Source organism: Myotis lucifugus, unplaced genomic scaffold (assembly GCF_000147115.1).
Source record: "Myotis lucifugus unplaced genomic scaffold, Myoluc2.0 scaffold_523, whole genome shotgun sequence".
NCBI classification, from domain to species: Eukaryota; Metazoa; Chordata; class Mammalia; order Chiroptera; family Vespertilionidae; genus Myotis; species Myotis lucifugus.
This window is the reverse complement of record NW_005871571.1, coordinates 406187-432008: the sequence shown is the minus strand read 5'-3', so window position 1 is coordinate 432008 and position 25822 is coordinate 406187. Positions and strand designations below refer to the sequence as shown.

Sequence of the window (25822 nt, the reverse complement as noted above, 5' to 3'; positions counted from 1 at the left end):
GCTAAAGCAAATCATCTCTGAAAATGCAGGAAAAGGGGATGAGGAGGATGGAAAGTGAGGGACACAGACCAATACTGCACAGCTCTGTACCCCCTCTTCCCCCCACCCCAGGCCTTGGAGCCCTGGCCAGGTACCTGTGGCGACTTGCTCCCCTTTAAAGCCAGAAATTAACTCCCTCCGTGCTGGGATGGAAGCAACAAGTTCATATGCAAATCAGGTTTCCTCCAGCCAATCCAGAGATCCTGGCTCTAGGAAGGGGCTGGGCTTCCTGCACGGCAGCCAATGAGCTGGCACCCTGGGCTGGAGGGGCAGGGCCAGGGTCTTTTAAACCACTGGCCCCGGGGGTGTAGGTAGGCAGTGTTGGGCTTTGTGGCCCCAGCCCAGTCCGAGGCCAGCATGTCCCTGCAGAGGATCGTGCGTGTGTCCCTGGAGCATCCCACCAGTGCCGTGTGCGTGGCTGGCGTGGAGACCCTGGTGGACATTTATGGGTAAGAGCCCGAGGCCTGGGCTTTGCAGGCCTTGGTGTTATCTCCCTGGGTCCTCCCTGTGAGCCGTGTAGGGCATCTTCAGGGCTCGGGCCTCTGGCTTGCCTGCCTTCCCCTGAGCCTTGGCCTTGGCACACCAGCCAATCACAGGAGCTTGGGTCCTCACCTTTTGCGAGGAGAGACTCTAGCCAGGAAACTTGAAGTGTGGGAGACCGAAGGTGGGTAGAGAGGCTTATAGCGGCTGAGCTCTGGCCAGGGCCTTGGAGCCAGGGAGGCGGAGGGGGGGCTGGAGACACGGGGTTTGCGCATGTTCTCTGTCCGGAGGACCCTGCAGGCTGGGCTGAGAGTCTGGCTGAGCACACAGGAATAGGAAGAGACACACTGCCCCTCCCAGACCCAGTTCCTGCCGATGAGGCTGAAAACAGAGCGTCAACCTTTTTTTTTTTTTTTCAATTACTTATACGCAGATAGCACTCAGTGCCAGGCACTGTTCTAAGAGCTTCACAAGCCTCTTAAATGTAACTTTCACAACAACCATATGAGCTAAGTTCATTATTCTTCATCTTATTTGACAGGTGAGGAAACTGAGACACAGAGAGGCCAAGCCATTTGCTCAGGTCACACAGTGACTCAGTGGCCAAGTCAGGACTTAAACCCACTCATGGTCAGGAGTCTTATGAACGTGGCTGTCCGCCGCTTGAGGTGGAGGGGTCTCCTCCAGCTGTTTGATGCCCATGCATTCTGCCCCCACCGTATGCCCACGTCCTTAAAGCCCGTGGCTGGAGACGAGACCCCACCTTCTCCCTCTCCCAGGAGGAAAAGGAGCCTTTGGGGAGGGTTTGGGGAAGTCTTCAGGGGCCCCAGCTCCTGAGGCTGAACCAGGGACACAGGTAGTCAAGGGTCTGGGAGGGGAGAAGGCAGAGCCCTGTTGTCGCTCCCATCTTACCGACCAGGTTTCTCAGCCTCAGCACCATGGACGTGGTCGTTCCCTGGGGCCGGGGAGAGCCGGTGGGCCCGTCTGCACACTGAGATGCTGAGCAGTGCCCCTGGCTTCTACCCACCGGGTGCCAGGAGCACCTTACACTGGTGACAACCAAAAATGTCTCCAGGCATCGCCAGCTGTGCCCGGGGTGGAGGGGCTTGCCCCAGCTAAGAACCAGTGTCCTAGAGTAAAACTTAAAAATTGGAGTGAACTTAGTCAGAAGCAGAGATAGGTTGGTCCCGGGGTAGTAGGTGAGAGGGGGTGAGGAGCTGGTCATGGGAGGGAACCAAGTCTGAGCAGGCCTGGCCCAGCGAGGTACTGGGAGCTAAAGCCGGGTTGAGGTTGGGGGGGCGGTGAGGAGTGGGAAGGGGATTTGGTGGCTTCTGAGGGGGCAGCAGCCACAGAGACTGTTCCAGAAGTGATGAGGGAGGAGGGTACTTGTGAGGCCGGGCACCACTGCCTCTCCCAGCACTTCATGCGCCCATGGGGGTGACTCATCCCCCCCCCTGCCTGCCTCCTGCCCGTAGGGCAGATGTGCCCCAGGAAAGCGCGGGGCTAGCTCCTCCCCTGAAGAGCTTCCCGAGAGGATGGGGGTGCAGATTGGGGTCATGAGAGGCAAAGCAGCAGTGTCTGGGGCAATGGAGTGGGTGGGCCATGTTGGGGTTTGCAGAGGAGGCTGCGGTGGGATAGCCACAGGGTGGTAGGTGGAGCCTCTCGCACCTTCGAACTAGGGATTCTTGGGTCTCGATGACCAGCCCCCCTGGTATTTCTTTTGGGTCTAGTGTGTGCCAGGCTCGGGGACACAGAGGTGAACAGGCAGGCGTGGTCCCTGCCCTCTGAGGGGCCCATCCTGCAGTTCTGGGTCACCTCCCCGGGGGCTGCGGAAGGGACGCCTGCCTAGCAGACAGAGCAGTCCTGGGTCAGCATGGAGGTCTCTTCCGCTTGGAGGCCAGGACTGAGCAATCCTGACGCTCGGACTGTGGGCCAACGGGAGAAGGGGCAGTGGGCATGGTGACTCAGCCCTGGCTCCGCGTTCTAGCAGCTGTCTGACCCTAGGAAAGTCGCTTTACCTGAGTCTCTGTTTCTTCCTCTGTAGGATGGAGATGATATAATAATAATGATGATGATGATGATAATAATATCAGCAACGATACTTAGAGCCTGCTCCACCCAGTCACTGCCTGGCGCTTTGCATATGTTAACTAATTCTCTTATCAATTCTAGGAGGCGGACATGATCAGCCTCCCCATTTTATAGATGGGGAAACTGAGGCACAGAGAGGACAAGTAACTTGCCCCATGTCACACAGCCAGTGAGGAGAAGAGCATGCAGGTGAAACCTGGCATGTGGTGAACATTCAATTACGATGACTGTCACCATGATTATCATCGTTGTCACCATATTAAGGCTTTATCCTGACCCTGTGGACAGCCTCAAGTGTCCCAAGCCTGCCGTACACTGGGGAGCAACCTCTGAACTGTATTGGGAGAAGGAGGAGATGAGAAAAGAGACCTTAGCATAGGCTGAGCAGTCAGGGCAGGCTTCTTGGAGGAAGGGCACCAGCCAGGGCCTTGAAGGATGAGCACAGGCAAGACCACTGGGCCGCTCTGTCTGAGGCAGTGGATTAAATCCTGTCTTCCTGCCTCGAGTTGAGTTGGAGATGGCCCTGACTGGGTGAGGGGGCTCTGTTTTCCTGAGCAGGGATTCCTGTGCTGAGCCACGCCCCCGGGGTGAACGTACAGCCAGGCCTCGGTGGAAGGGCAAACAGCCCACGTCACCCCTTGCTCAGCAGAGGTGGTCTAATGGGGTGAAAAGGCTCCAGTGACCCTGAGGTTTGGTCTGAGCTCTGTCACCGTTCGCAGTGTCATTTGGAACAACCTCCTGCTCCTTCCTGGGCCTCCGTTTCCCCGTGTGCCCTGAAGAGCAGCGGGTTTCAAGCTCTGCTCCCAGGGGCCTCTGGGCTCATCCCTGATGTGACAAAGCAGCTCCCCGCTGCAGCGGATTTTCACCGAGAGCTCTGACTGCCGTGCGGAGCGGGGCCCTGGGAGGCGGCACTTCTCCAACTTTTCAGGATAAAAGTGTGGCCGCACTTTCCTGGGGCGGGAAGAACGTGGGGTTAAGGAGGGCCAGTGATTTCTTGACCCTGGTTCTGTTGAGAGGCCAGGATCTGGGAGCCTCACTGAGCAAGAGGAGCAGCTGGTACCTCCCGCCGGAGCCAGAGCTGCCTGGGCCCTGGTCTCCCCGGCCCCTGGGGGCCACTCGGTGGGGACCTTGGTGGTCATCTTGTCAACCTGTGTGTTTTCAGCTACAGGGACCTTTCCTGTCAGTTCCTTGGCTCGGAAAGTCTGCTTTTGTCTTCCCAGAGGTCGATGGGTTTGGGTTTGCAAGGGAGCGGGGACAGAGCTGGCCATGAGACATCGCTGTCCCTTACTAGCTGTGTGACACGTCACCTGTCATCTCTGAGCCTCAGTTTCCTCATCTGCAAAGTGGGGGTAATATGGCTATGGGAGCTACCTTCATCGCCATTCTCACCATTGAAGGGCAGACACGAGACCCAAGGGGAGACCTGACTAGTCTTGTTTCCCAGGACAGGGTGGGCTCACCCTGAGTCATCCCCACGTGCCCTGGGGCACCAGGCTCCAGCATTTCTGAGACAGCCCACCCTTAGCTGTGGTTCTGGCTTCACTGGGCATCAGGGTGGTTTTAAGTGCCAGTTCCAGGGCCCTGCCTGCAGTACCTCTGGTTCTGGAATCTGCTTTCACCGGGTGGGTCCGAGGCTGGGCGCTGCGAGGGTGACCAGCTGTCCGTTTGCCCAAGACCTTCTAGGTTTCAGCACTGAGAGTCCTGCACCCCAGGACACGCCTCCATCCCTGGCAAACCCCGTGCCGCACCTCACCCTCCATTCCCCGCCTCCTAGGCTGGCTGCGAGGGCTTGGTGCTGGGGGGGCCTTGGCCTGTCCTGTGCGTGGACAGCCTCGTCTGGGGAGAAACCGGGGCTCCAAGCCACACGCACCTCCTGGGGCTGGGCCAGGGGGTACGGGCTAGAGCAGGATGCTGGCAGCTCGAGGTGGCCTGGCCACTTCTGCTGACTTCCGGGAAGTGGGACACCCAGATCCTCCTGTACCTGACACAGGTCTCCTCCCATCAGCCACCCCTTTGATCTTCCAAACACACAGCTTCCAGGACGGGGCATGAGCACTGCACGGGGAGCCTGGAGCCCTACCTTCCAGTCCCTTTTCTCTGAAGCCTCAGTTTTCCCAGCAGTGAAATGAGGGCACGGGTTCAGGTGACCCTGACTTTCGCTCACCCCGAGCATTTACACACACCCACTCCTTTGATCTCCTCATCATCCCCCTTTATAGACGCGGACACTGAGGCAGAGGGAGGTCACACGCCTAGTGAATGGCGAGGCTGGCATTTGGACCCAGGTGCCCTGGCCCCAGAGTCCACAGGCTTCACCGCCTCCTAATCAAGAGCCATCGCCGGCTCCCCATGACAGAGGGGTGGGATAAAACAGCTGGTTTTGTTGATTAAACTTGACTTCCTCCGGCTCCCTGGTGACATGCCTTCCCCTCGGTGTGTCCTCCTTGTCTCGGTCCCCCTGCCTTCCTCAGGGAAGCCTTCGCAGACACCCCGGCCCACGCTCTCAAACCGCCTCCAGCTTCCTGGGCCTTGATCTCCTTTAAGAACCCCTCCCCCACCCTGGCGGGCAGTGTTCCAAGCCTTTCCTCCCAATGACCACATTTGAGCCTCATGATGGCCAGTGAGTTTGGCTAAGTGGGGGGTCATTATCTCACTTTATAGGTGAGGTGACCGAGCCCAGGGAGGCCAGGCGACTACTCGAGGTCACCCGGCTGATGTGCGACCCGGCCTGTCTAGTATCGGGCTCCTGCCTCTGGTCCAGGCACCACCCCTGACCCTGAGGCCCTGAGCCCCATCTGGCTGCCCTGGGCAGAGCTCTGTCCTCAGCTCTGGGGAGAGCAGTGCCTGTGTACACAGCGGGCACCCCTCAGACAATAAGAAGATGAGCAGACTGATTTCAGACAGGACTCCCAGACGAGCTGGAGCGGGGGAAACGCAGTCCCAGGGTCAGATAACATCACAGACTTCTTACTCCCACAGTTAATGCCCGGGAGACTCACCAGGGAAACGTGAATGAACACGGAGCCTTGGAATGCAAGACTGTGTGTACGTTTGTGGGTGGTCGAGACTTGACTCCCAGGAGCTTACTGGGAGGATGAGAGGCCTGGGGTGGTCAGGGAAGGCTTCCTGGAGGAAGCAAGACTTTGAACCAAAGCTCAAGCATCGGAACAAGGGCTGCCCCCTCTAGCACTTCCCATGGCTCCCTGTTCTTCCCAGGTCAGTCCCGGAGGCACAGAGATGCTCGAGGTCTACGGGACCCCCGGTGTGGACGTCTACATCTCGCCCAGCATGGAGAGGGGCCGGGAGCGTGCGGACACCAGGCGGTGGCGCTACAACGCAGGGCTGGAGATCATCGTGGTCATGAACTCTCCCAGCAATGACGTCAACGACAGTCATGTGAGTGGGTCCCGTGGTCTGGGGGCAGGGCGGGGAGGCAGTGAAATAGCTTCCCTGGGCCCTCTTTTTACCCAGAGGACAGAGTAACGTGGTGATAAGTGCACTTAAAGACACAAAGTGTGGCCCTAGCCAGTGTGCTCAGTGGACAGAGCATCAGCATCAAGGGTATGTACCTCGGTTGCAGGCTTGATCCCCCGCCCTGATCAGGGCGCAGGTGGGAGGCAACCAACTGCTGTGTCTCTCTCACATCGATATTTTTCTCTCTCTTCTCTCCCGCACCCTTCCGCTCTCTCTAAAAATCAATAGAAAAAGATCCTCAGGTGAGGATTAACAAAAACATACAAACAAACAAGAAACCCAAGTGTGTGGCCGTGGCCAGTGTTTCTAAGCTGTTAGAGCATTGGGCCCACGCACTGAAGGGCCGCAGGTTCGATTCCTGGTCGAGGGCAGGTACCTGGGGCAACCAGTCAGTGTGCCTCTCTCACATCGATGTTTCTCTCTCTCTCTCTCCTTCCCCTCCCTCCCTTCTTCCTTTCCATTCTCTCTGAAAAGCAATGGGAAAAATATCCTCTGGTGAGGATTAACAGAAAACAAGAACAAACAACAACACGCAAAGTGTGTGTCCTCTGGCAAGCCGTTTCCCCACCTGTGGGCTGAGGGCTGGTGAGGGCGTCCCTGTAGCTCTGCGTGCAGGAGAGAGCAGGGAGCAGGGACAGGGGAGGGATGCTCTTTCTGGGGAGACCCCCTTCCCCCGAGGTGACATTTCCCCAAGTTGCCTCTTCTTCCTCTAATCTACGCTCTTCCTGTCCGAGTTCCCTTCCCTCCCCTTCTCGGCTCACTCAGCTAGGGAGTGTCTTTAACCTGCCCCAGCTGTCGGCAACATTCTGGCAGGAAATAACTTAAAATGTGGGAGAAATGGGGTGGCCCCTGAGCTTGGCACAGGCGATGCCACCTTATATGGCGGATGGGAACCAGGACTTGTCGTACGGGAGGGATGGATTTACACTCCATGTCAGCAACGATGTTTTGGAAAACTGTCCCTTTAAGAGCGCTGCCCATGAGCCCATCCAGCCCTCACAACAAGGTGGCTTTGAAGCATCAGGCTCCAACTGCTCTGTCGTCCTCACTGGCCCCGCCTGGGACAGTTACTGGGTGCTGGCTGTGGGCCAGGCACCACGCTGAGCATGTCACCCGCGTTCCTCCCTTAATCCTCACAGCCTATAATCACTCCTGCAGGTAGGAACTGTTATTATCCGCACTCCCCAGCCGAGGAAATTGGGGCCCAGAGAAGATAGGGACTTTTCCCAGGATATTTCCTCGGCTGCATCTAGAATCTGAGCCCTTACACAATGCCGCCTGCCCCCCACTTACAACAGCTGGTGTTTCCTGGGCACTGTCTGTGGGATCCGTCTTTTACGTGTGTTGTTTTAGGCTGCACCATAGTTCTCTGAGCTAGGAACCTGTATGGTCCCAGTTTGCAGATGAGGAAACTGAGGCGGCTGAGAAAGGTGAAGGGCTTTGGCCAAGGTCACGCAACCCAGAGGTGCTGGGCTGTCTGAGGTCCAGGCCTGTCTGAGTCCCAGAGATAAAACATTGGCTTGGAGAGTGTCCCGAACCCTGCCCGGTCTGAACTCCTCATTGTACACATGGTGGGACTGAGACTCAGAGGGGAGAGGGGCTTGCCCAAATCACACGGTCGTCATCGGCAGCACTGGGGCCCAGTCTCCATAGAATCCCTCACAAATAGGCCCATTTTACAGATGGGCCAACTGAGGCAGGGACAAATAAACGGCATAGAGAAGGCTAAAGGAAGAGCTGAGTTGGTAAACTCAAGTTTAATGCACAGAGATCTCCTCCCCTCCTTGCCAGATATTTCAAGGCCTGTCCTTTGGGGTGGGGGCTCTTGGCTTCAGCCAACATGACCCTGGGCCCCTCTCTCCGCAGGTTCAGATTTCCTACTACTCCAGACATAAGCCCCTGCCCCTGGCGTACACCGTGCTCTACCTCACCTGTGTTGGTAAGTTGGGGGCCATGGTGAGGGTGTGGCCAAGGGGCGTTGGCCAAAAGCAGGATGGGAAGTGGTTGGGAATGACACTGAGCAAGGATCTTGTTACCAAAATCAATGAGTTTTATTTTTTTTAAAGTAAGAAGTGCACATTTAAAAAATTCAAACAAAAGAGTATATAGTTGAGCCTTAAAAAACATGGGTTTGAACTGCATGGGTCCAGTTATATATGGATTTTTATTTTCAATTGATCTGCACAGTTCCATTGGCCCATGCAGTTCAAACCTGTGTTGTTCAAGGGTCAGCTCCATGGCTGGGAATCTGAGTCTGCAGAGGGCTGACTGTAGTTATATGTGTGAGGTCAGTGCCCCTAACCTCCAAATTGACCCAAGACTCCAGGTTCCCCAGGCCCAGCACCCTTCTAAGACATGCTGTGCTCATATAAGTAGACACATGCATACATGTTTATCCCCCCGCCCCTTTTGTAAGCAAATGGAAGCATATATAGACATATAACTAAACCTTGCTTTTCCCAACTTAAATTTTTTGGGGACGAATTCTCCACAAACTGATATATAAACCATGCAACTATCAGACAGGAAATATAAAGTGATTAATATGTTAAAGGCTATAGAGGAAAAGGTGGGTAACATGCATGAATATATGGGGAATTTCAGCAGAGAGATGAGAACTATAAGAAGGATTCAAATGGAAATGCTGGAAATAAAAATCCGATGAGACATGTTTTTGATGGGTCCATAGGTAGACGTGGCACAGCTGAAGAAAGAACTGGTGAACTCGAAGACAGGGCAACAGTTACCCAAACTGAAACACAAAGGGAAAGAAAGAATGAAACAAACAAAATAACAGAAAAGATTCAACAGCTCTGGGCCAGTATCAAACAGTCTAAATAGAACTTTATAGGGCTGAGCTTAAATCTCATACAGAAGAGCAAAGGGCAAGAATAGCCAAGACAATTTTGAGGAAGAGCAAGAGGAAGGGATACATGGTACCAACAGCTTTTCTCCAAGTTGTAGTACTTGAGGCAGCATGATTAAATACAGACCAGAGAACCAATAGAGAACTGACCATAGACCCCTGCTCACGTGGATATCATGTGAGAATCAATAAACCTGGAACCATATCTCGTACTATACTGTACTGAAAAATAAATTCCAGATGGGTTAAAAATCTTTTTTAAAAATATTTTTTTTATTGATTTCAGAGAGGAAGGGAGGAGGAGCGAGAGAGAGAAACATCAATGATGAGAGAAAATCATTGATTGGCTGCCCCCTATTGGGGATCGAGCCTGCAACCCTGGGCATGTGCCCTTGACTGGAATCGAACCTGGGACCCTTTGGTCTGCAGGCCGACACTATCCAATGAGCCAAACCAGCTAGGCCGGGTTAAAAATCTTAAGGTGAAATCAATATTTTAGAGCTTTTAGAAGAGAATATCTGTAAACTCAAGGTCAAGGGTATCTTTAACAAGGAAAAACAATAGCACAGATCATAAGGGGAAAGATTGATAAGTTAGGCTGTATTTAAATTCGAAACTTCTGTACAACAGAGGAATCCAGCTCTGGACTGGGAGAAGAAATCTGCAATGTATATGGCTTACTTGGAGCATAGCGATTATGGAAAACTTCAATCAATAAAAAAAAAAAAGACAAATGACTAGAAATAGGCGAAAAATATGAATAAGCAATTCACAGAAGAGAAAGCCCCAGTGTTCAGAGCCCAAAGGAAAAGACGCTGAACTTAGTGTTGCCAAGGATGTGGAGCTGGGGAGCCCCTTGCACTATGGGTGGGAGTTTGCACCAACTATGGGTGCTACAAGCACGTGGAGAGCAATTAGCAAGAAATTTAAAAATGCTCCATCTTCAGGAGGCATTTTAGAAGCAGAACTGCTGAGTTATGGAAAATGCACTTTGTAAATTCTGATAGATATTGCCAAATCGCTCTCCAAAAAGACAGTACCACTTTATATACCTGCCAGCAGCGTGTGGGAGTGCCTTGCCAACACTGGGCGCCATCAGCCTTCTCCCTTTGTGCCAATCAGAGAGGTTGTATCTCATGGTTGCTTTAATTCGCCTTCCTTTAGTTAGGGCTGAGGTTGGGGATCTCCCTGCCTCCCCCTCCCTGACCACACAATACACCCTCGTTCATTGGAAAATATCACACAGAAAAGTGCATAAAGCTGCATTTTTGTATTGATTCCAGAGAGGAAGGGAGAGGGAGAGAGAGATAGAAACATCAATGATGAGAGAGAATCATCCTGCACGCCCCCCACTGGAGATCGAGCCCACAACCCTGGCATGTATCCCGTCTGGGAATCAAACCGTGACCTCCTGGTTCATAGGTCAACTCTCAAGCACTGAGCCACACCGGCCAGACAATATAGCAGCGGTTCTCAACCTGTGGGTCGCGACCCCTTTGGCGGTCGAACGACCCTTTCACAGGGGTTGCCTAAGACCATCCTGCATATCAGATATTTACATGACGATTCATGACAGTAGCAACATTACAGTTATGAAGTAGCAACGAAAATAATTTAAGGTTGGGTCACAACATGAGGAACTGTATTTAAAGGGCCAGAAGATTGAGAACCTCTGCAATAAAGCTTTATTTTATACACACACACTAATGAATAATTACAAAGCAAATGAACAGCCATCGCCCAGGTCAAGAAATAGAACATGACTAGCACCCCAAAGTCTCCCCCAAATATACCCGTCTCTGATCTCTGGCTTCCTTCCTGTAGAGGTAGCCACAACCTTGTGATAAGTATTTTCTTGCTTTTCTTTGTGGTTTTGTCACCTGAATATGCATACCCAAATAATATAGTCTATTTTTGCCATTCTTTGAACTTCCTATGGATGGAATCACATTATACATATTATTTTTCGGGTGGGACTTCTTTTACCCACATTCTGTTTGTGGGATACATTCATTCACTTGTTGCATGGTGGTTGGGCATCTTTTCAAGTTTCAAAATTATTTCAAATGTTTCCTTCTTCCCCCTCCCCCTACCTCTCTCCCGTGAATGCCCCATTTGTGTTATAAAATCTCCCCCAGTTCTAGGGAGACACGTTCAGAAGGTGGGATGGAAGCTGGGATTTTAAGAGTATGGGATGAAGGTGAGGCCCAGAGAGGCCACAGCCGGTAGATGGCGGAGCCCGGATTCACATCCACGTCTGTCTGACACCCAAGTCCAGGCTCACTCCCCCATCCCAAGGATGTGAGACAGCTTCACACAGACCAAGAATGTCTAGGGCAACCTGAGCTCAGTGCAGGGTGTGCCCCAGACAGTGAGGCCTGTAGAGATACAGAAGAGGGAGGGATCCGGGAAGGCTTCCTGGAGGGGGCAACATTTGTCCTGGGCTTTTACTCTGACCCTGCTTCCTCCCCAAGGCCGCTGCCTTTCCCCAGCCCAGGGAGAGAGACTCCGATGCCCCCACCTCTGGGCAGGGTCTTCTTGGAAATTATTTCCATTTGCCCAGCCCCGGGTGGGCCCTGAGAGCAGAAGGTAAAAGGTGAAGGTCATCGGCCTGTGTTGATCTCCTGGGAACCCTGGGGTGACTTCCCTCTGCCCTTGCCTTGCAGACATCACCCTGGATTGCGACCTGGACTGTGAGGGCAGGCAGAACGGAAGCTTTGTGGACAAGGTAAGACACCTCCCCTGGGCCCAGAAAGGGGTGTGGAGTCTGGAACTGCCCTAGGCTGGGTTCATAGCGGCGAGGTTGTTACAGGCACCCCCCCGCCTCCCAGCCGATGCCGAGGTCAGGGGAGCCAGGCATGGTGGGGATCTTCTATTTCCAGGAGAAAAGTCATCGCCAGGGACGATGAAGCACACACGTGCTCAGCCCTGGGCTAGGTCTTGCTTTGTGGGCACTTTCTCCTGGACTTTCCATCTAGGTTGGGGGTCAGCAAACCTTTCCTGTAAAACCAAGATAATAAATATTTTAGGCTTCACAAGCCACACAGTCTCTGTGGCAGCACCTTGATTCTGCCACTGTAGTGTGAAAGAGCTATAGTCAGTATGTAAACAAGTGCATATGACTGTGTTCCAATAAAACTTTATTTACAAACACAGGCCATGGGCCGGATTTGGTCCTTGGGCCATAGTGTGCTAACTCCTTGACCTAGGTGTAAAGGGAAATCTACCAAGTATGAAATGTGAGAGAACTTTGGGCTGAATTGTGGTGGCACTTCATGTAGTTAGGAGTTTGGAGGAGAAGGTCAAGGTGGGCGGGGGGAGCAAGGAGGATTTTCTGGAAGCAAGTCCACTTGAGCTGGTCTCTAAAGGGATGTGAAAGGGAGGGTATTCCCGGTGGAGGGAACAGCAGGAGATAAGGCTGCAGGGAGGGATGGACTTAGAATTAGGAGGTTGCCTGTTGAGAAAGAGGACAGACAGCCACGAAAGACAGCTACCAGTTTGGACTTGATGGTGTGGGCAGTAGGGAGCCATTGCTGTTTATTTTCTTTCTTTTTAAATATTTTTTATTGAGTTTAGAGAGGAAGAGAGAGATAGAAACATCAATGATGAGAGAGAATCATTGATTGGCTGCTTCCTCGTGCTCCTCACTGGGGATCGAGCCTGCCATCCAGGCATGTGCCCTGACTGTGAGGCAAACCGTGAACTCCTGGTTCGTAGGTTGATGCTCAATCACTGAGCCACACCGGCCAGACCATTGCTGTTTCTTGAGCAGGAGGCGCTTCAGTGAGAGTGGACCTGTCCTCAGCGGGCAGGATGGGGTTGGCCAGCCGAGAGGTTGCTGGGGAGGGAGGCACAGGCTGGGTCCCAGCCCCCATCACCAGCTTTGCTTTGTTGTTGGCAGCGCCAGTGGGTCTGGGGGCCCGATGGGTATGGGGCCGTCCTGCTAGTGAACTGTGACAGGGACGACCTGAACTGTGATGACCGGGACAACTGTGACCAGCACGTGTGCTGCCTGCAAGGTGAGGGGCCCAGGGTAGCCCGTGTCCCTGGGTGTCCAGGGTCATTGCTCACCTAGTTTGTAGGGATTCCAACCCACAGGCACGGCCCTGAAGGCGGAGCTCGGGGCCAGAGGCCCAGCTCCCAGACACACCTTGACGGTTCTCCCAACCTGCATCTGGCTGGCAGGTGCCCCTCGCAGCTTCCCTGGTGCCATGCACGCCCCAGGATGGAACTCAAGAAATAAGCTCTCACCTTCCTCTCCCTCCAGGGGAGCAGGGGATGCTAACATTATCAGAGCACCTACTGTGGGCCAGGCCCTTTCCCCGAATTCTCTGTCTGGCTCCACAGACCTGGAAGACATGTCCGTCATGGTCCTGCGGACCCAGGGCCCCGCTGCCCTCTTCGATGACCACAGACTCGTCCTCCACACCTCCAGCTACGACGCTAAGCGGGCACGGGTCTTCCACGTCTGCGGTGAGTTCACGCCCCTCCCCCGCTGCCCAGAGCCAGAGGACAGCTCTGCCCAGGCTCCCGGGTGCCCTGGGGGCCAGAGGAACAGTCAGATGCGTGAGCTCTGGACCTGGCCAGCTGGCATCGCCAGCACAGCTGTGGCCCCAGGTTGTTTTATTGGATGAATAAATTTTTTTAAAATGTATTTTATTGATTTTTTACAGAGAGGAAGGGAGAGAGATAGAGAGTTAGAAACATCGATGAGAGAGAAACATCGATTAGCTGCCTCCTGCACATCTCCAACTGGGGATGTGCCCGCAAACCAGGCACATGCCCCTGACCGGAATCGAACCTGGGACCCCTCAGTCCGCAGGCCGACGCTCTATCCACTGAGCCAAACCGGTTTTGGCATGGATGAATGAATTTTTAAAATGTATTTCAAGCATGTTTAGAAATGTTTGCTCTCAAAATATTTCAAATGTGCACAAAAGCAGGGAGAACAGTGTAACGAACCCCCAGAGGCCAACCCCTCAGATTCAGCAGTGGTCGCTCTCCATCCTTCTTCACCTATTCCTCGCTGTTTACCGAGGTATTCCTCAGCCAGTCCTGGCACCACGGGCATTGGCCCTGCAGAATTCAGTGGGCATTTCCCGGAGAAAAAAACCATGACTATTGCTTTACATAGCCACAATGCCATGATCGCAAGTCCAAGCAAGGATGTAGAAGACCTTTAAACAATACAAATGGACACAAGTAATAAGATGCTCACTTTTTAAAAAGACCAAACAATATAAAAGCATCTAGAGTCCCCTATCCCTAACCCTAAACCTGACTCTTAAAATGTGTTCGCTGTTAAGGATCTGGTATGTGTTCTAACTGCTCTTTCTGTATGTACTAAATGTGCCTGTGTGTGTGTGAGTGTGTGTGTGTGTGTGTGTGTGTGTGTGCGCATGTGCGTGTGTGGTGTGCATATTCTGCTTTCCAACCTGTTTCTTTCACTGAACTATATATATACTTGACCCCTCTTTCTGTGTATTTATCTGGTCTGCTTCATTCTTTTTAAAAAATTTTTTTTAATATATTTTATTGATTTTTTACAGAGAGGAAGGGAGAGGGATAGAGAGTTAGAAACATCGACGAGAGAGAAACATTGAGAGAGAAACATCGATCAGCTGCCTCCTGCACATTCCCTACTGGGGATGTGCCCGCAACCAAGGTACATGCCCTTGACCGGAATCGAACCTGGGACCCTTGAGTCTGCAGGCCGACGCTCTATCCACTGAGCCAAACCGGTTAGGGCTGCTTCATTCTTTTACCCAGCTCCATAGCATCCCGAAGCACAGAGATGCTGTAACCCACCCTGTCCCCTGGGTCATTCGGCTGCTGATTTTATAATAGGTTCATTGAGGGCAGGGACCTAGCTCATGGCTGTATCCTGAGTCCACAGCCGTGCCTCAGAGGTACATAGTAGGTGCTCAGTAAATGTGTGTTCGATGAACATGTGAATAACCAGTGAAGACCCTTGTGTGTGTATTTTGTAGGAAAGGTACCTAGAAGTGGAATCGCTGGTTAGGGGGCATCTAACACATGACTTTTTCGATGCCGCCCCCAGCCTGGCCCACACGGTGTATTAAGCATCTTTCCCCCCTTTGCCAGTGGGAGGTGAGGTGCAGGGATTGTCTGGCCTGCATTTTGGGTGAGGTCACACGGCTCTCCTGCATCCCTCACGCTCCCCGGGCCCAGCAGGGAGCCACAGCTGCTTCTCTGGTCCCCTCCCAGGTCCCGAGGACTCGTGCGAGGCCTACAGGCATGTGCTGGGCCGGGACAAGGTGTCCTACGAGGTGCCCCGCTTCCACGGGGACGAGGAGCGCTTCTTCGTGGAGGGCCTCTCCTTCCCCGACGCCAGCTTCTCGGGGCTCGTCTCCTTCCACGTCACCCTGCTGGACGACTCCAATGAGGTAGGGGTTGCCGGGCAGAGAAGCAGACAGAAAGGCTCTGTCCTGCGAGAGACGGGTACTGCTGGTGGGAAAGACCCAGACTGCCTCCCCCGCCCCGCAAAGGTCCTCTCTAGAACCTGAGACGAAGGCTTGCTCAGGGCCCTCGGGTCTGAGTGAGCCTGGGCTCTGTCCTCTCTGCTCTCCCCCTGCAGGATTTCTCCGAGTCCCCGATCTTCACTGACACGGTCGTGTTCCGGGTGGCCCCCTGGATCATGACGCCCAGCACCCTGCCGCCCCTCGAGGTGTACGTGTGCCAGTGAGTCTGGGGAACACGGGTGTCCTTCCGACCCTGGTGGCCCCCCTGGCCTGGTTCTGTCCTGAGCCACTCTGCCCGGGCTTGTCTGCAGGGTGAGGAACAACACGCAGTTCGTGGACGCAGTGGCGGAGCTGGCCATGAAGGCCGGCTGCAAGCTGACCATTCCTGCCCGCAGGCCGAGAAACCGAAATGACCCGCTGGATCCCAGGGTACCCGCGGCCCACCGGGCAGTGGCCCCAGGCCAAGAACACACAAGCCCTGAGGGGGAGGGCTGGCCCCTTCCTCCCACCGGGGGGGGGGTGGGGGCTTAAACGGGGAAAACACCCCAGGGAAGGACCCTGGGCGGCTGGAATCGCCCCTCCCCCGGACACTGGCTCCTTTCCTCAATTATTAGGAGGACACTGCTCTTTTCTCACTATAGACCTAGGGCTCGCCCCCCTCTCTCCAGAACTTTCTGGAGACCCAGAGAACACACTGACGCTGGATTCAACACCCCATTCACCCCAGGATCTGGGCTAGGCACTGGGTTGGCCACACACGCCCTGCCCTTAGCAGCCTAGACCAGTGGCCGGCAAACTGCGGCTCGCAAGCCACATGCGGCTCTTTGGCCCCTTGAGTGTGGCTCTTCCACAAAATACCAACTTCTGCGCATGGGCCACGAAGTTTTAATCGCATTGTACATGCGCACCTGCATGTGATATTTCGTGGAAGAGCCACACTCAAGGGGCCAAAGAACTGCATGTGGCTCGCGAACTGCGGTTTGCCAACCACGGGCCTAGACCAGTGGTTCTCAACGGATGGCGATTTTGTCCCCCGAGGGATAGGGAGCTGTCGGAGGCATTTTAGATGGCCACACGGAGTGGTGATGCTACTGGCTTCTGGCCCCTATGGAAAGGAATGACCTGGCCCCAAATGTCAATAGAGCCGAGGCTGAGAAGCCCCAAGGTGGTAAAATCCCAGCTCTCACCATCTAAGATGCGCCAGGGGCGCCAGCAAAGTGCCAGCCGGCTTTGCAGGAGGTGGCATCACCTCTGTCGGGGGATCAGTGATGGCCTCCAGGAGGAAGGGCATCTGAGCTGGACCAGACTTGGCAAATGGATGGGTAGTGACTTGTGCCATTCAGTGAGCGCTTACTAGCCATGTGTCATTGCCATAGTGTCACTCCATCTTCTTGACAACTCCCTGTCATTACCCACCTGAGGGGGCAAATGCCCAGGGCCAAACAGCTGGTAAGGGCCATGCTGGGACTCAGGGGATGTGGTCCTGGCCGCGGAGCAGCATGTGCAAAGGCCCAGAGGTAGGAGGCAGGAGAAAGAATGTCACGAGCTCACTTTGGCCAGGGCCAAGGTTCTGTCAAGGGTAAGAGTTGAGGAGGGAGACCTTGACTGCCAGGCTAGGAGCTGTCATGGCTGGAGGTTCACCCAATGAACCAAGTTTATCTAATGAGACAAGTTGGATTGGATTCTGGCTGTGCTGCTGACTGGCTGTGCACCCTTGGACAAATAACTAGACCTCTCTGTTCCTCGCTTTCTGCTTTCCTCGTCTGTAACACGGGGTAACAATAGTGCCTCCACATAGGCGTGTCAGGGGGATTAATGGAGTTAATATCCATCAAGAGCTGAGGGCAGGGCACATAACAGTGAGCTTCTCATTGGGTTTGTAGGTTGTCTATGCTGGGCCATCTTTGCCTCCAGGACCAGAGGGGTCAGAATTGGCCTGGGCACGTTTATGAGTCTGAGAAGGAGGCAGATCTGTATCTCCTCAGGTCCCCTCAGCCCTGTCAGCGGTCAACCCCTCATGACTACGTGTGGAGGCCAGAGGTGCTGGATGACACCCAGAGCCTTCCTTGTCCAACTTGGGCCACCCTGAGTCCTTCTCTGTGTCCACTCTGCCCTGACCAAGCACGGGGACGCCCCCAAGGTCATGTCCGTGTTCTTATTCATTCCTGGCCTTTCTTGCTGTGTGACCCTAGGCAACTGCACTCCCTCTCTGAGCCTCTAGCACCTCCTCCAGCCAGCAGGCATCACGACCCCCTCCTCCTTCACCCTCAAGGACAGAGTTCCCCAAGGCAGAGAACGCCCGTGCGCAGTCTCCCCTGACGTGCCCTGTGTCAAGCAAGCGTGGGAAGTTGTTGGCTGTCCCCAGCTGGGCGTCTCTCTCGTTCGCAGGACGAGATGGAGCTGGGCTATGTGCAGGCGCCGCACAAGACCTTCCCGGTGGTCTTCGACTCCCCCAGGAACGGGGAGCTGCAGGACTTCCCTTACAAGAGAATCCTGGTGAGTGGTCCAGGGGGCAGCCCAGCCCTAAGGGTGCATGGACATGACTCCGAGGGCCACACCGGGGTGTGGAGGACAGGGGGCAGCGCCGGGAACCACTATCTTTAACAACAGGAGTAGCGTTGCCAGGTAACATATAGGAGATGCCCAGTTAACTTTGGATTTCAGATAAGCAATGAGTATCTTTTTGGTGAAAGTATCTCCCCAACATTGCATGGGACGTACTTATACTAAAATATATTTGTCGTACGTCTGGGGTTCAGATGTAACTGGGCATCCTGTGTTTCTATTTGCTCAGTCTGGCAGGGGGAGCAGGGCAGTGCAGCTGCTAAGAACACAGGTTTTGGCGCCAGAACCACTCGGCTCTGCCACTCACATGCTGTGTGACCTTGCCTGAGTCACTTTCCCTCTCTGAGCCTCCGTTTCTTCTTCAGTGGAACTGATATGCTAGCCCTGGCCTCACAGGTGTTTGGAGGCTTCTCTGTCTGTGCAGAGGGAGTCTGCTGGTGTTGTTGGTAATAGGGTAACCGTGAGGGTGATGGGTGCTGACCAGGATCTCCTTGAGGAAGGAGAGGAGATTCCATTGGTGCCTAGAGCATGGGGGCCCCTCCAACCCCCGCATGGATCACACAGGTGGTCGGGGCTCTCACCTCTTAACATCCTTCTGAGAGGTGGCCCGGGAAGCTCTCTCCTCTCCCACAGATGAAAGGCTGAGGCTCACAAAGCCATCACCAGCCTCGTGGTCCCCAGAGACAGGCCACTCTAGAGCAGCCAGATGCCTGCCCTGGGGCTGGACTTGGCAGAAAGTCTGTGCAGAGTAAGGGGGTGGCCATGGCCTCGGGCTCCGTGCCTAATGGGGGGTGCAGGAGCAGCCAGGGCCCTCTCTGCTGCCCCCCTGCGACCATGGGGAATGACATGCTCTAACATGGCAGCCGGGCCAGAGGGCCTGTGTGTGTCCCAACCTTGGCCCTTGTGCATACCTGAAATACTGACTAGATCAGATCCCAGTCTTTGACTCAGTATTTCCATCTGAAGAATGGGCAGCCACCCCTACCCCACCTTTAAGGAATTCGGAACCCAGAAAGTTGCTTCAAGCTCTTCATGATGGCCTTCTGCCCCCCTCAGCCACCCTGACTCAGTTTCCCCCATCAGGGTCCAGATTTCGGCTATGTGACTCGGGAGCCGCAAGACAGCTCTGTGTGTGCCCTGGACTCCTTCGGAAACCTGGAGGTCAGCCCCCCAGTGGTGGCCAACGGGAAAGAGTACCCCCTGGGGAGGATCCTCATTGGGGGCAACCTGCCTGGGTGAGAGAGGAGCAGGGAGAGGTGTTGCTGGGATGGAGGCTGAGGGTGGGGGTGGTGATGGTGGCTGGGGGTGAGGGGCTGTTCCACTCCTCACAGAGAACCAGAAAGGAGTAATAACCCTGTACTCCTGGATGCAGGGAGGAGGTGCGGCAGGGGAGGCAGTGGGCTGTTGACCAGACACTGTCCACAATTATCTGGGGAGTTTGAGAAGTAGCCTCAAGCAGGGCCCCAAGAGGTCATTCAGCCCTTTTATTTTACAAGTGGGCTCAGAGAGGGTGAGTGACCTGGGAAGGTAACACAGGATGCAAAGTTATAACTAGACTTAGGTCTTCCCATTCAGAAAATAGATGTTGCTACCAATTAAAAAAGAAGAAAAAGCTCTAAGTCTCACAGTCCTGGGAGAAACTGCATTTAAGTCAGAGCTTGTTTATACTATGATGTAAATGACTAATATAAAATCTTTTCCTGAGAGCAGGAGAAGGGAAATATAGGACATGAAAAGTGAAATGGCAGTAACACATGCAGAATAACAGATTATGTCTTATTTAGATGTAACACCTGGGTACCAATGGAAAAGAGAAGGGATTATATGATAACTAGAGGTCCGGTGCACGGATTCATGCACCGATGGGGTCCCTTGGCCTGGCCAGTGGGGATTAGGCCAAAACTGGCTCTCCAACATCCCCTGAGGGGTCCCAGATTGCGAGAGGGTGCAGGCCAGGCTGAGGGACCCCACCGGTGCACGATCGGGGCCTGGGGAGGGACCGAGGGAGGGTTCCAGGGTGTGTCTGGCCCTTCTCGCCCAGTCCCGATTGGCCAGACCCCAGCAGCAGCAAGCTAACCTACCCGTTGGAGCATCTGCCCCCTGGTGGTCAGTGTGGGTCATAGCGACTGGTCAAACAGTGGAGCAGTCAGATACTTAGCATATTAGGCTTTTATTATATAGGATGGTCTTTAGCTACGCAACAGACCAACACAGAGAGTGAACCCAATTCAGCAGAGCAGTTAGAACAGACTTGGGATCAAATAACAGGTGACTCAAGAAGCTTTGGGGGCTGGGGGAATACCTGCCCTCAGACATATGATCCCACAGAAAGAGGAAATTAGATCCTTTTTCAGAAGGCAAAGAAGAACGGGATTTAAATTCACAACCATGAAATGCTGGGGCCAAAAGGCCCCTCAGGGTGATCTTGTCCACCTCTCTCCCCACTGATGTGCAGAGCGTGAGGCTGCAGTGAGAGAAATGTAAGACAAATGCAAGGAAGGACCACCAGCCATGGGGGGTGGAATGTAGGGGTGAAGTCAGTCTCTTGGAGAATGTGAGGATGGGGTGCGAGGGCGGTTCTGAGGATTTGCCTGGATGGCGAGCCCTGGTGTGAGGACCTGTCCTGTCTGCCTCCTGGAGAACTTACCTTGGGATCACGTGCCGTCTGTATGCATGCATGTATGTATGGTATTTCTTGCTTATAAAGGCAATGCATGCTTTTTGGTAGATATTGCAGATACCTTGAACTCTTGTCTTTCCATTTCTGCATAGATTTTTTTTTGAGTTAAGCAACCCCTTTTTAAACCCCTTGGGCCCCAGGTCAAGTGGCCGCAGGGTCACCCAGGTGGTGCGGGACTTCCTCCACGCGCAGAGGGTGCAGCCCCCCGTGGAGCTCTTTGTGGACTGGTTGGCCGTGGGCCACGTGGATGAGTTTCTGAGCTTCGTCCCGGCCCCCGATGGGAAGGTAAGGACTTGGTGACATGACTGTTGGCGTCTGGGCAGGGGATGAGCTCCAGGGCCCATGCTGAGGAGTCTGCCCTCTCCACGCAGGGCTTCCGAATGCTCCTGGCCAGCCCCGGCGCCTGCTTCAAGCTCTTCCAGGAAAAGCGGAAGTGGGGCCACGGCAGGGCCCTGCTGTTCGAAGGGGTTGTTGGTGGGTACCACTGTCCCTCCTCACAGCCTTCCACCCCTCCACCGAAAGCAAGACACATCGTGACTTGAGAGAGGGATGGCAATGTTAAAGCAGGGCTGTCCCCCCCCGCCTCCCCCCCCCAGATTCAGGAGCCCTCACCCCTGCCACCGCTCGCCCTGCTCCCCCAGCCACCATGGGCCACGGCGGGGGCAGAGCTGGCAGGGAACGCGTGGTGGATGATGGGCTTGGGATGGGCAGGGACAGCGTGGAGACAGGGCCAGCCTCATGGGCATGCGACCAGCAGTTAGAACAGACTTGGGATCAAATAGCAGGTGACTCACCTGCTGGTCGCATGCCAGTGGGGATTGGGCCAAAACCGGCTCTCCGACATCCCCCGAGGGGTCCCAGATTGTGAGAGGGTGCCCCCTTGGAGGGCAGGGGCAGGGTTCAGTGGTGGGCAGGTGGGTGGCCCAGCCCTGCCCCTCCATGAGACCAACGAAGAGGAATCATCACCCAGTGCCCCGCGGGGAGAGGGTTTGTAAATTTCCAGTTTTAGGCATTACCACTTCCGATGAACTCATGTAAAGGTCTGAGTTCCTAGCGCCGTGGTCCCCGGCCCCTCCCGCCCTCCCACACCCAGACTTGCCCCCGTGGCCAAGCTGAGCTCGGCTGGCTGGTGCCCACCAGCCAGAAAGGCCAGAGAGATGCTGGCTCTGCCAGACCAGTAGCTGCGCACTTGGCCCCTGCCGGCTGCTTCCCAGAGCAGGGCCCTCACGGCTGGCGCTGTTCCTGTCCCTCCCCCGCTCCCCTCCTCTCGCCTTCACAGGTAACAACCAGGTCACCACCATCTCCATCAACCAGGTCCTCTCCAATGAAAACCTCATCAGCTACAATAAGTTCGTGCAGGTACAGTGTCCCCATTGGCGGAACCCAACCGGAAGCCAGTGGCACGGGAGACCTGATTCTCCAGGATGGGCCTCCCAGGCATGGAGCAGAGGTGTACAGAGTGTCTGCAAGGACACACGGTTCTCCTGGGCCCTGTAGGCACAGATGCCAAGATGGGGTTGGACAGCAAGGCTTGTGTCAGGGACCGTGCCTGTACCAGGAGAGAGGGGGGGCTGGGGGAGACGGAGGGGCTGGCCCTGAGTGCAGGAGGAGGCAGGCAGGCTGAGAGACAGACACTGGGGAGTCGTCAATCTCCATGGTGTTCAGACCGTGAGACTGAGGGAGTTCCCTGAGGAGGGAAGGGTCTAGCGAAGGAAGAGGGTCAAGGATGGAACCCTCTGGAACGCTCCCGTGTTGAGCCCGAGAGTGGGACAGGACTGTGAGGAGGGGGACACAGAACAGTATATTTGACGAAGGGATGCAAAGATAAGGTTCGTGTGGAGAGTTGATCCATTGGCACCTGGGCCTTTCCTTAACCAGACATGACCCCATGGGGCCTGCAACACACGTGGCAGGGGCTCCCCAACTCTGCCTCCCTCTCTCCCCAGAGCTGCATCGACTGGAACCGGGAGGTGCTGAAGCGGGAGCTGGGCCTGACGGAGCGGGACATCGTGGACATCCCGCAGCTCTTCAAGACCGAGAGGAGAAAGGCGGTGGCCTTCTTCCCTGACTTGGTGAGGCCGCCCCCCGTGACCTAAGGTTTCCTCCAGTTGGGCGTCTAGCCTCCCCTCTGCAGAGGGGCACGCTGCATGGTCGCTGCCATGGTTGGGGTTGGGGTTGGGGTTGGGGTTGGGGGTGGGGTGGCGGAGAGCAGCAGGGTCCCATCATGGCCGGCAGAAGGGCTGCTAGTTGGCTGATGGTCATGGTCACTACAGATGCTCACTGGCCACGCCCCTTGCTCAAGGGCCATCAGGGAAGGCCCCGCCCTGCTCCCAGGGACCCCCTTGTATTTGCGGAGTGAACAGATGGTTACCTGAGGAGGTGTGTGTAAAGCCCGTGACATCAGCTGGGCCGAGGTCCCATTCTGCTCCTTGTCCCGGCTCACAGCGCTTCATCCATCCCCCACACATTCAGGCACCCTGTGGGAGAGACAGGGATGATGTAGGCTGCTCCCTGCTCTCACGGAGCTTCCAAGCTAATCCCGAGATGAGAAACCTCCCCTCTCTGAGGACCTGTCCGAATGATCTATCTTGTATGATAAAGTGATGTGGTCGTTCAGAGGTTGGACAAAGCACTTGCAGCCTAAGAGGCAGGGCTGAAAATCCAAGAAGGCTTCATGGAAGAAGTGGCCTTTGGTTGAGCCCTGAGGGTTCAAAATTTGAACTTGCATCTGGAATGCCTGGACCACTGGGGCTCCACCCAGGGGTTCTGATTCAGCGGGTCTGAGGCAGGGCCTAGATACTGCTACCTTTCCAACCAGGACCCAGGTGCCACCCATGCTGCTATCTGAGGACCGCACATTGAGTAGCACCACTGGAGGTCACCCAGTTCCCCTCCCTCCTTCTCTTCCCCTCCCCCCTCTACCCCCTCCTTCTCCGTCCTCCACCCCCATCCTCCAGAGAAGCACAACTTTCCCATCATCAGAGCCTTGCAGAGAAAGCCTGTCCACATCGCCATTGCTTCATCCCCTTTCCTTCCTCTTCCTGCCTTTTTGCCTTCCTCCATTTCCCCACCTGCAAGGCCTCTCATCACTCCCCTTCCTTCCTGCACGTTCAGGGTGGCCTTGCAGTTGTGTATGTGCTCCCAGAGCTTGTGCACAGGTTCAGACGCTTGTGTTTGCGGGAAACAGAGGGCCACCCGAGCCAGCCTCAGCCAGAGAGGACGGTGTAATACAAGGACACCTGGAACCATCTCCTATCTCTGTGTCCATTTCCATCACTCATCCCCTCCCTCTTCCTTCCTCTCCCCACCTTCAGCATGGCTTCCTTTGCCTCTCTGTCCCTGGGGATGAAAATGAGTAGGACCACGCATTAGAGATACAGGCACAGAGATTGACTTGGCTCCTGCCACATCAGCTTCAAATGTCCGAGAGAGAGAATCTGATGGGTCCCGCTGGGCTCAGATGTCTACCTTGACCCACAGGCTAGGAGGTGGGAGTTGGTAGCACAAGTATGGCAGCCACCACAGTCCCCCAGTAAGAAGAGCAGTTACCAGAGAGATAAGTGACTGTGAGCCGGGCAGACGCTCCATGGGGATGCACAGCTGGCTAGGGTTCCTGCCAGCCCATGTTCCTCTCCCGCTTCTTCAAAGGGCGAGTAGTGATTTTCAAGGTTGTCTCAGAGACAAATTCAGGCCCTACCAGGTCTAGGGAAGGTGTCGGGGTAGGAGTCAAGGATGAACTGCCGCCCCTGACCTGGGACCTCCCGCTCTGCAGGTGAACATGCTGGTGCTGGGCAAGTACCTGGGCATCCCCAAGCCCTTCGGGCCCATCATCAACGGCCGCTGCTGCCTGGAGGAGAAGGTGCGGTCGCTGCTGGAGCCGCTGGGCCTCCACTGCACCTTCATCGACGACTTCACCCCGTACCACATGCTGCACGGGGAGGTGCACTGCGGGACCAACGTGCGCCGGCAGCCCTTCTCCTTCAAGTGGTGGCACATGGTGCCCTGAGCCTGGCCCCCGGGCGTCCTCTCCCCCTGGGGTGGGGCATGGGCTGGGGTGATGGAGACTGAGACAGGCCCCTAAGGAAGTGTCAGGAGACCCCAAGTGTCCAGCTGGAATGCCGAGCGGGACCCGCCCCTCTCAGAAGCCGTTTTCCTGCAAGTGTCCACGCCTCACCAGCAGTCCATTTGGTTCTCAGGCTTGATGCCTCCTGGCCTTCCAAGGGGGACCTCATTTCTTGTGGCCTCTCACGCAAATCAACGCGGCCCATGGGGACTCCTCCCCACCCCCAAAGCCTTCCCGTAGAGCCAACTTCTCTTTGAGGTCTAGAAACATCCAGGCATCTCACCTGCCCTTTGGCCTGTGTGTCCGATGGAGGAAGGACCCATGATTCCGCTCTGGTCTGATTGCCTCTCTCTCTTTGCAAGGGACCAGCCCCAAAGTCAGTTCTCCCCCCAGCGGAGGGATTCCGCCCATAGCCTCACCCGCAGAGAAGGCGCTGGGAGCCCACTTTGCTTGAGGGGGGACCACCACTCCAACTGCCAAGCTCCTGACCAGATCTTGAACTGTACCTCACCCAGTGCCCAACATAAGCTTTCTCGTAGTAGGAGCTCTTGGTGTGGGTTGAAGAAATGATAGTTGTCCCTTAGCTTTATAAACTCCCCATCATCTGCCATTCAGAAATCCGACTTTGTGCACAAACCTCCTGGGATTTCTTGGAGATGAAAGTATCTGGGGAATTCCTGGAGACTGGGAGGACTGTGGGTGCTGGAGCGAAACATCCTTCCTAACTCATAGGTGCTTCGTTGGCCCAGGGACCTCCCTCTGCAGGTGGGGACACACCCGGCAGGATTTAGCCCTGCTACGCCTCAGAAGGGGCCGACAGGGGTCCAACCCGTAGAGACAGCGCTGGTAATGAACCCTCTGAGTGCAGGGGGAGAGGGAGAGAGAGCGGTGGTTTTCTCCAGATGTGTGTCAGTTACACATGTGTTCTGTATGGGTCCAGCTGTGTTTCCATCACTGGCTAATAAACCTACAGTATCACAAATGGTTTGTGTCTAATTTTGGCCCTTCTCTGGGGTTAGAACAGGACAGTAAGAACTGTTGCCTGCAGCTGAAGCATTGGTCTGCCTGGCCCCCGAAGAATT

The 25822-nt window shown here is 55.0% G+C and overlaps 1 protein-coding gene across 1 annotated transcript; it reads left to right on the top strand.

Moving 5' to 3' along the window:
• Window positions 1-396: 396 nt before the first annotated feature.
• Window positions 397-24702, top strand: PADI3 (peptidyl arginine deiminase 3). The gene is made up of 17 exons (XM_023745207.1): window positions 397-488; window positions 1734-1739; window positions 5832-6006; window positions 7951-8023; window positions 11617-11678; window positions 12852-12969; window positions 13298-13423; window positions 15179-15357; window positions 15549-15652; window positions 15744-15847; window positions 17783-17928; window positions 19081-19232; window positions 20818-20962; window positions 21049-21151; window positions 21957-22036; window positions 22624-22749; window positions 24450-24702. The coding sequence occupies exons 1-17, from the start codon at window positions 397-399 to the stop codon at window positions 24681-24683; spliced, it is 2025 nt and encodes a 674-aa protein (XP_023600975.1). The 3' UTR covers window positions 24684-24702.
• The last annotated feature ends 1120 nt before the right edge of the window (window positions 24703-25822 follow it).

Coding starts and splice junctions, on each gene's coding strand:
- PADI3 (XM_023745207.1), top strand. CDS start 397: ATGTCCCTGCAGAGGATCGTGCGTGTGTCCCTGGAGCATCCCACCAGT. Junction 15,653..15,743: donor CTCGAGGTGTACGTGTGCCA/GTGAGTCTGGGG, acceptor GCTTGTCTGCAG/GGTGAGGAACAACACGCAGT. Junction 19,233..20,817: donor ATTGGGGGCAACCTGCCTGG/GTGAGAGAGGAG, acceptor CTTGGGCCCCAG/GTCAAGTGGCCGCAGGGTCA.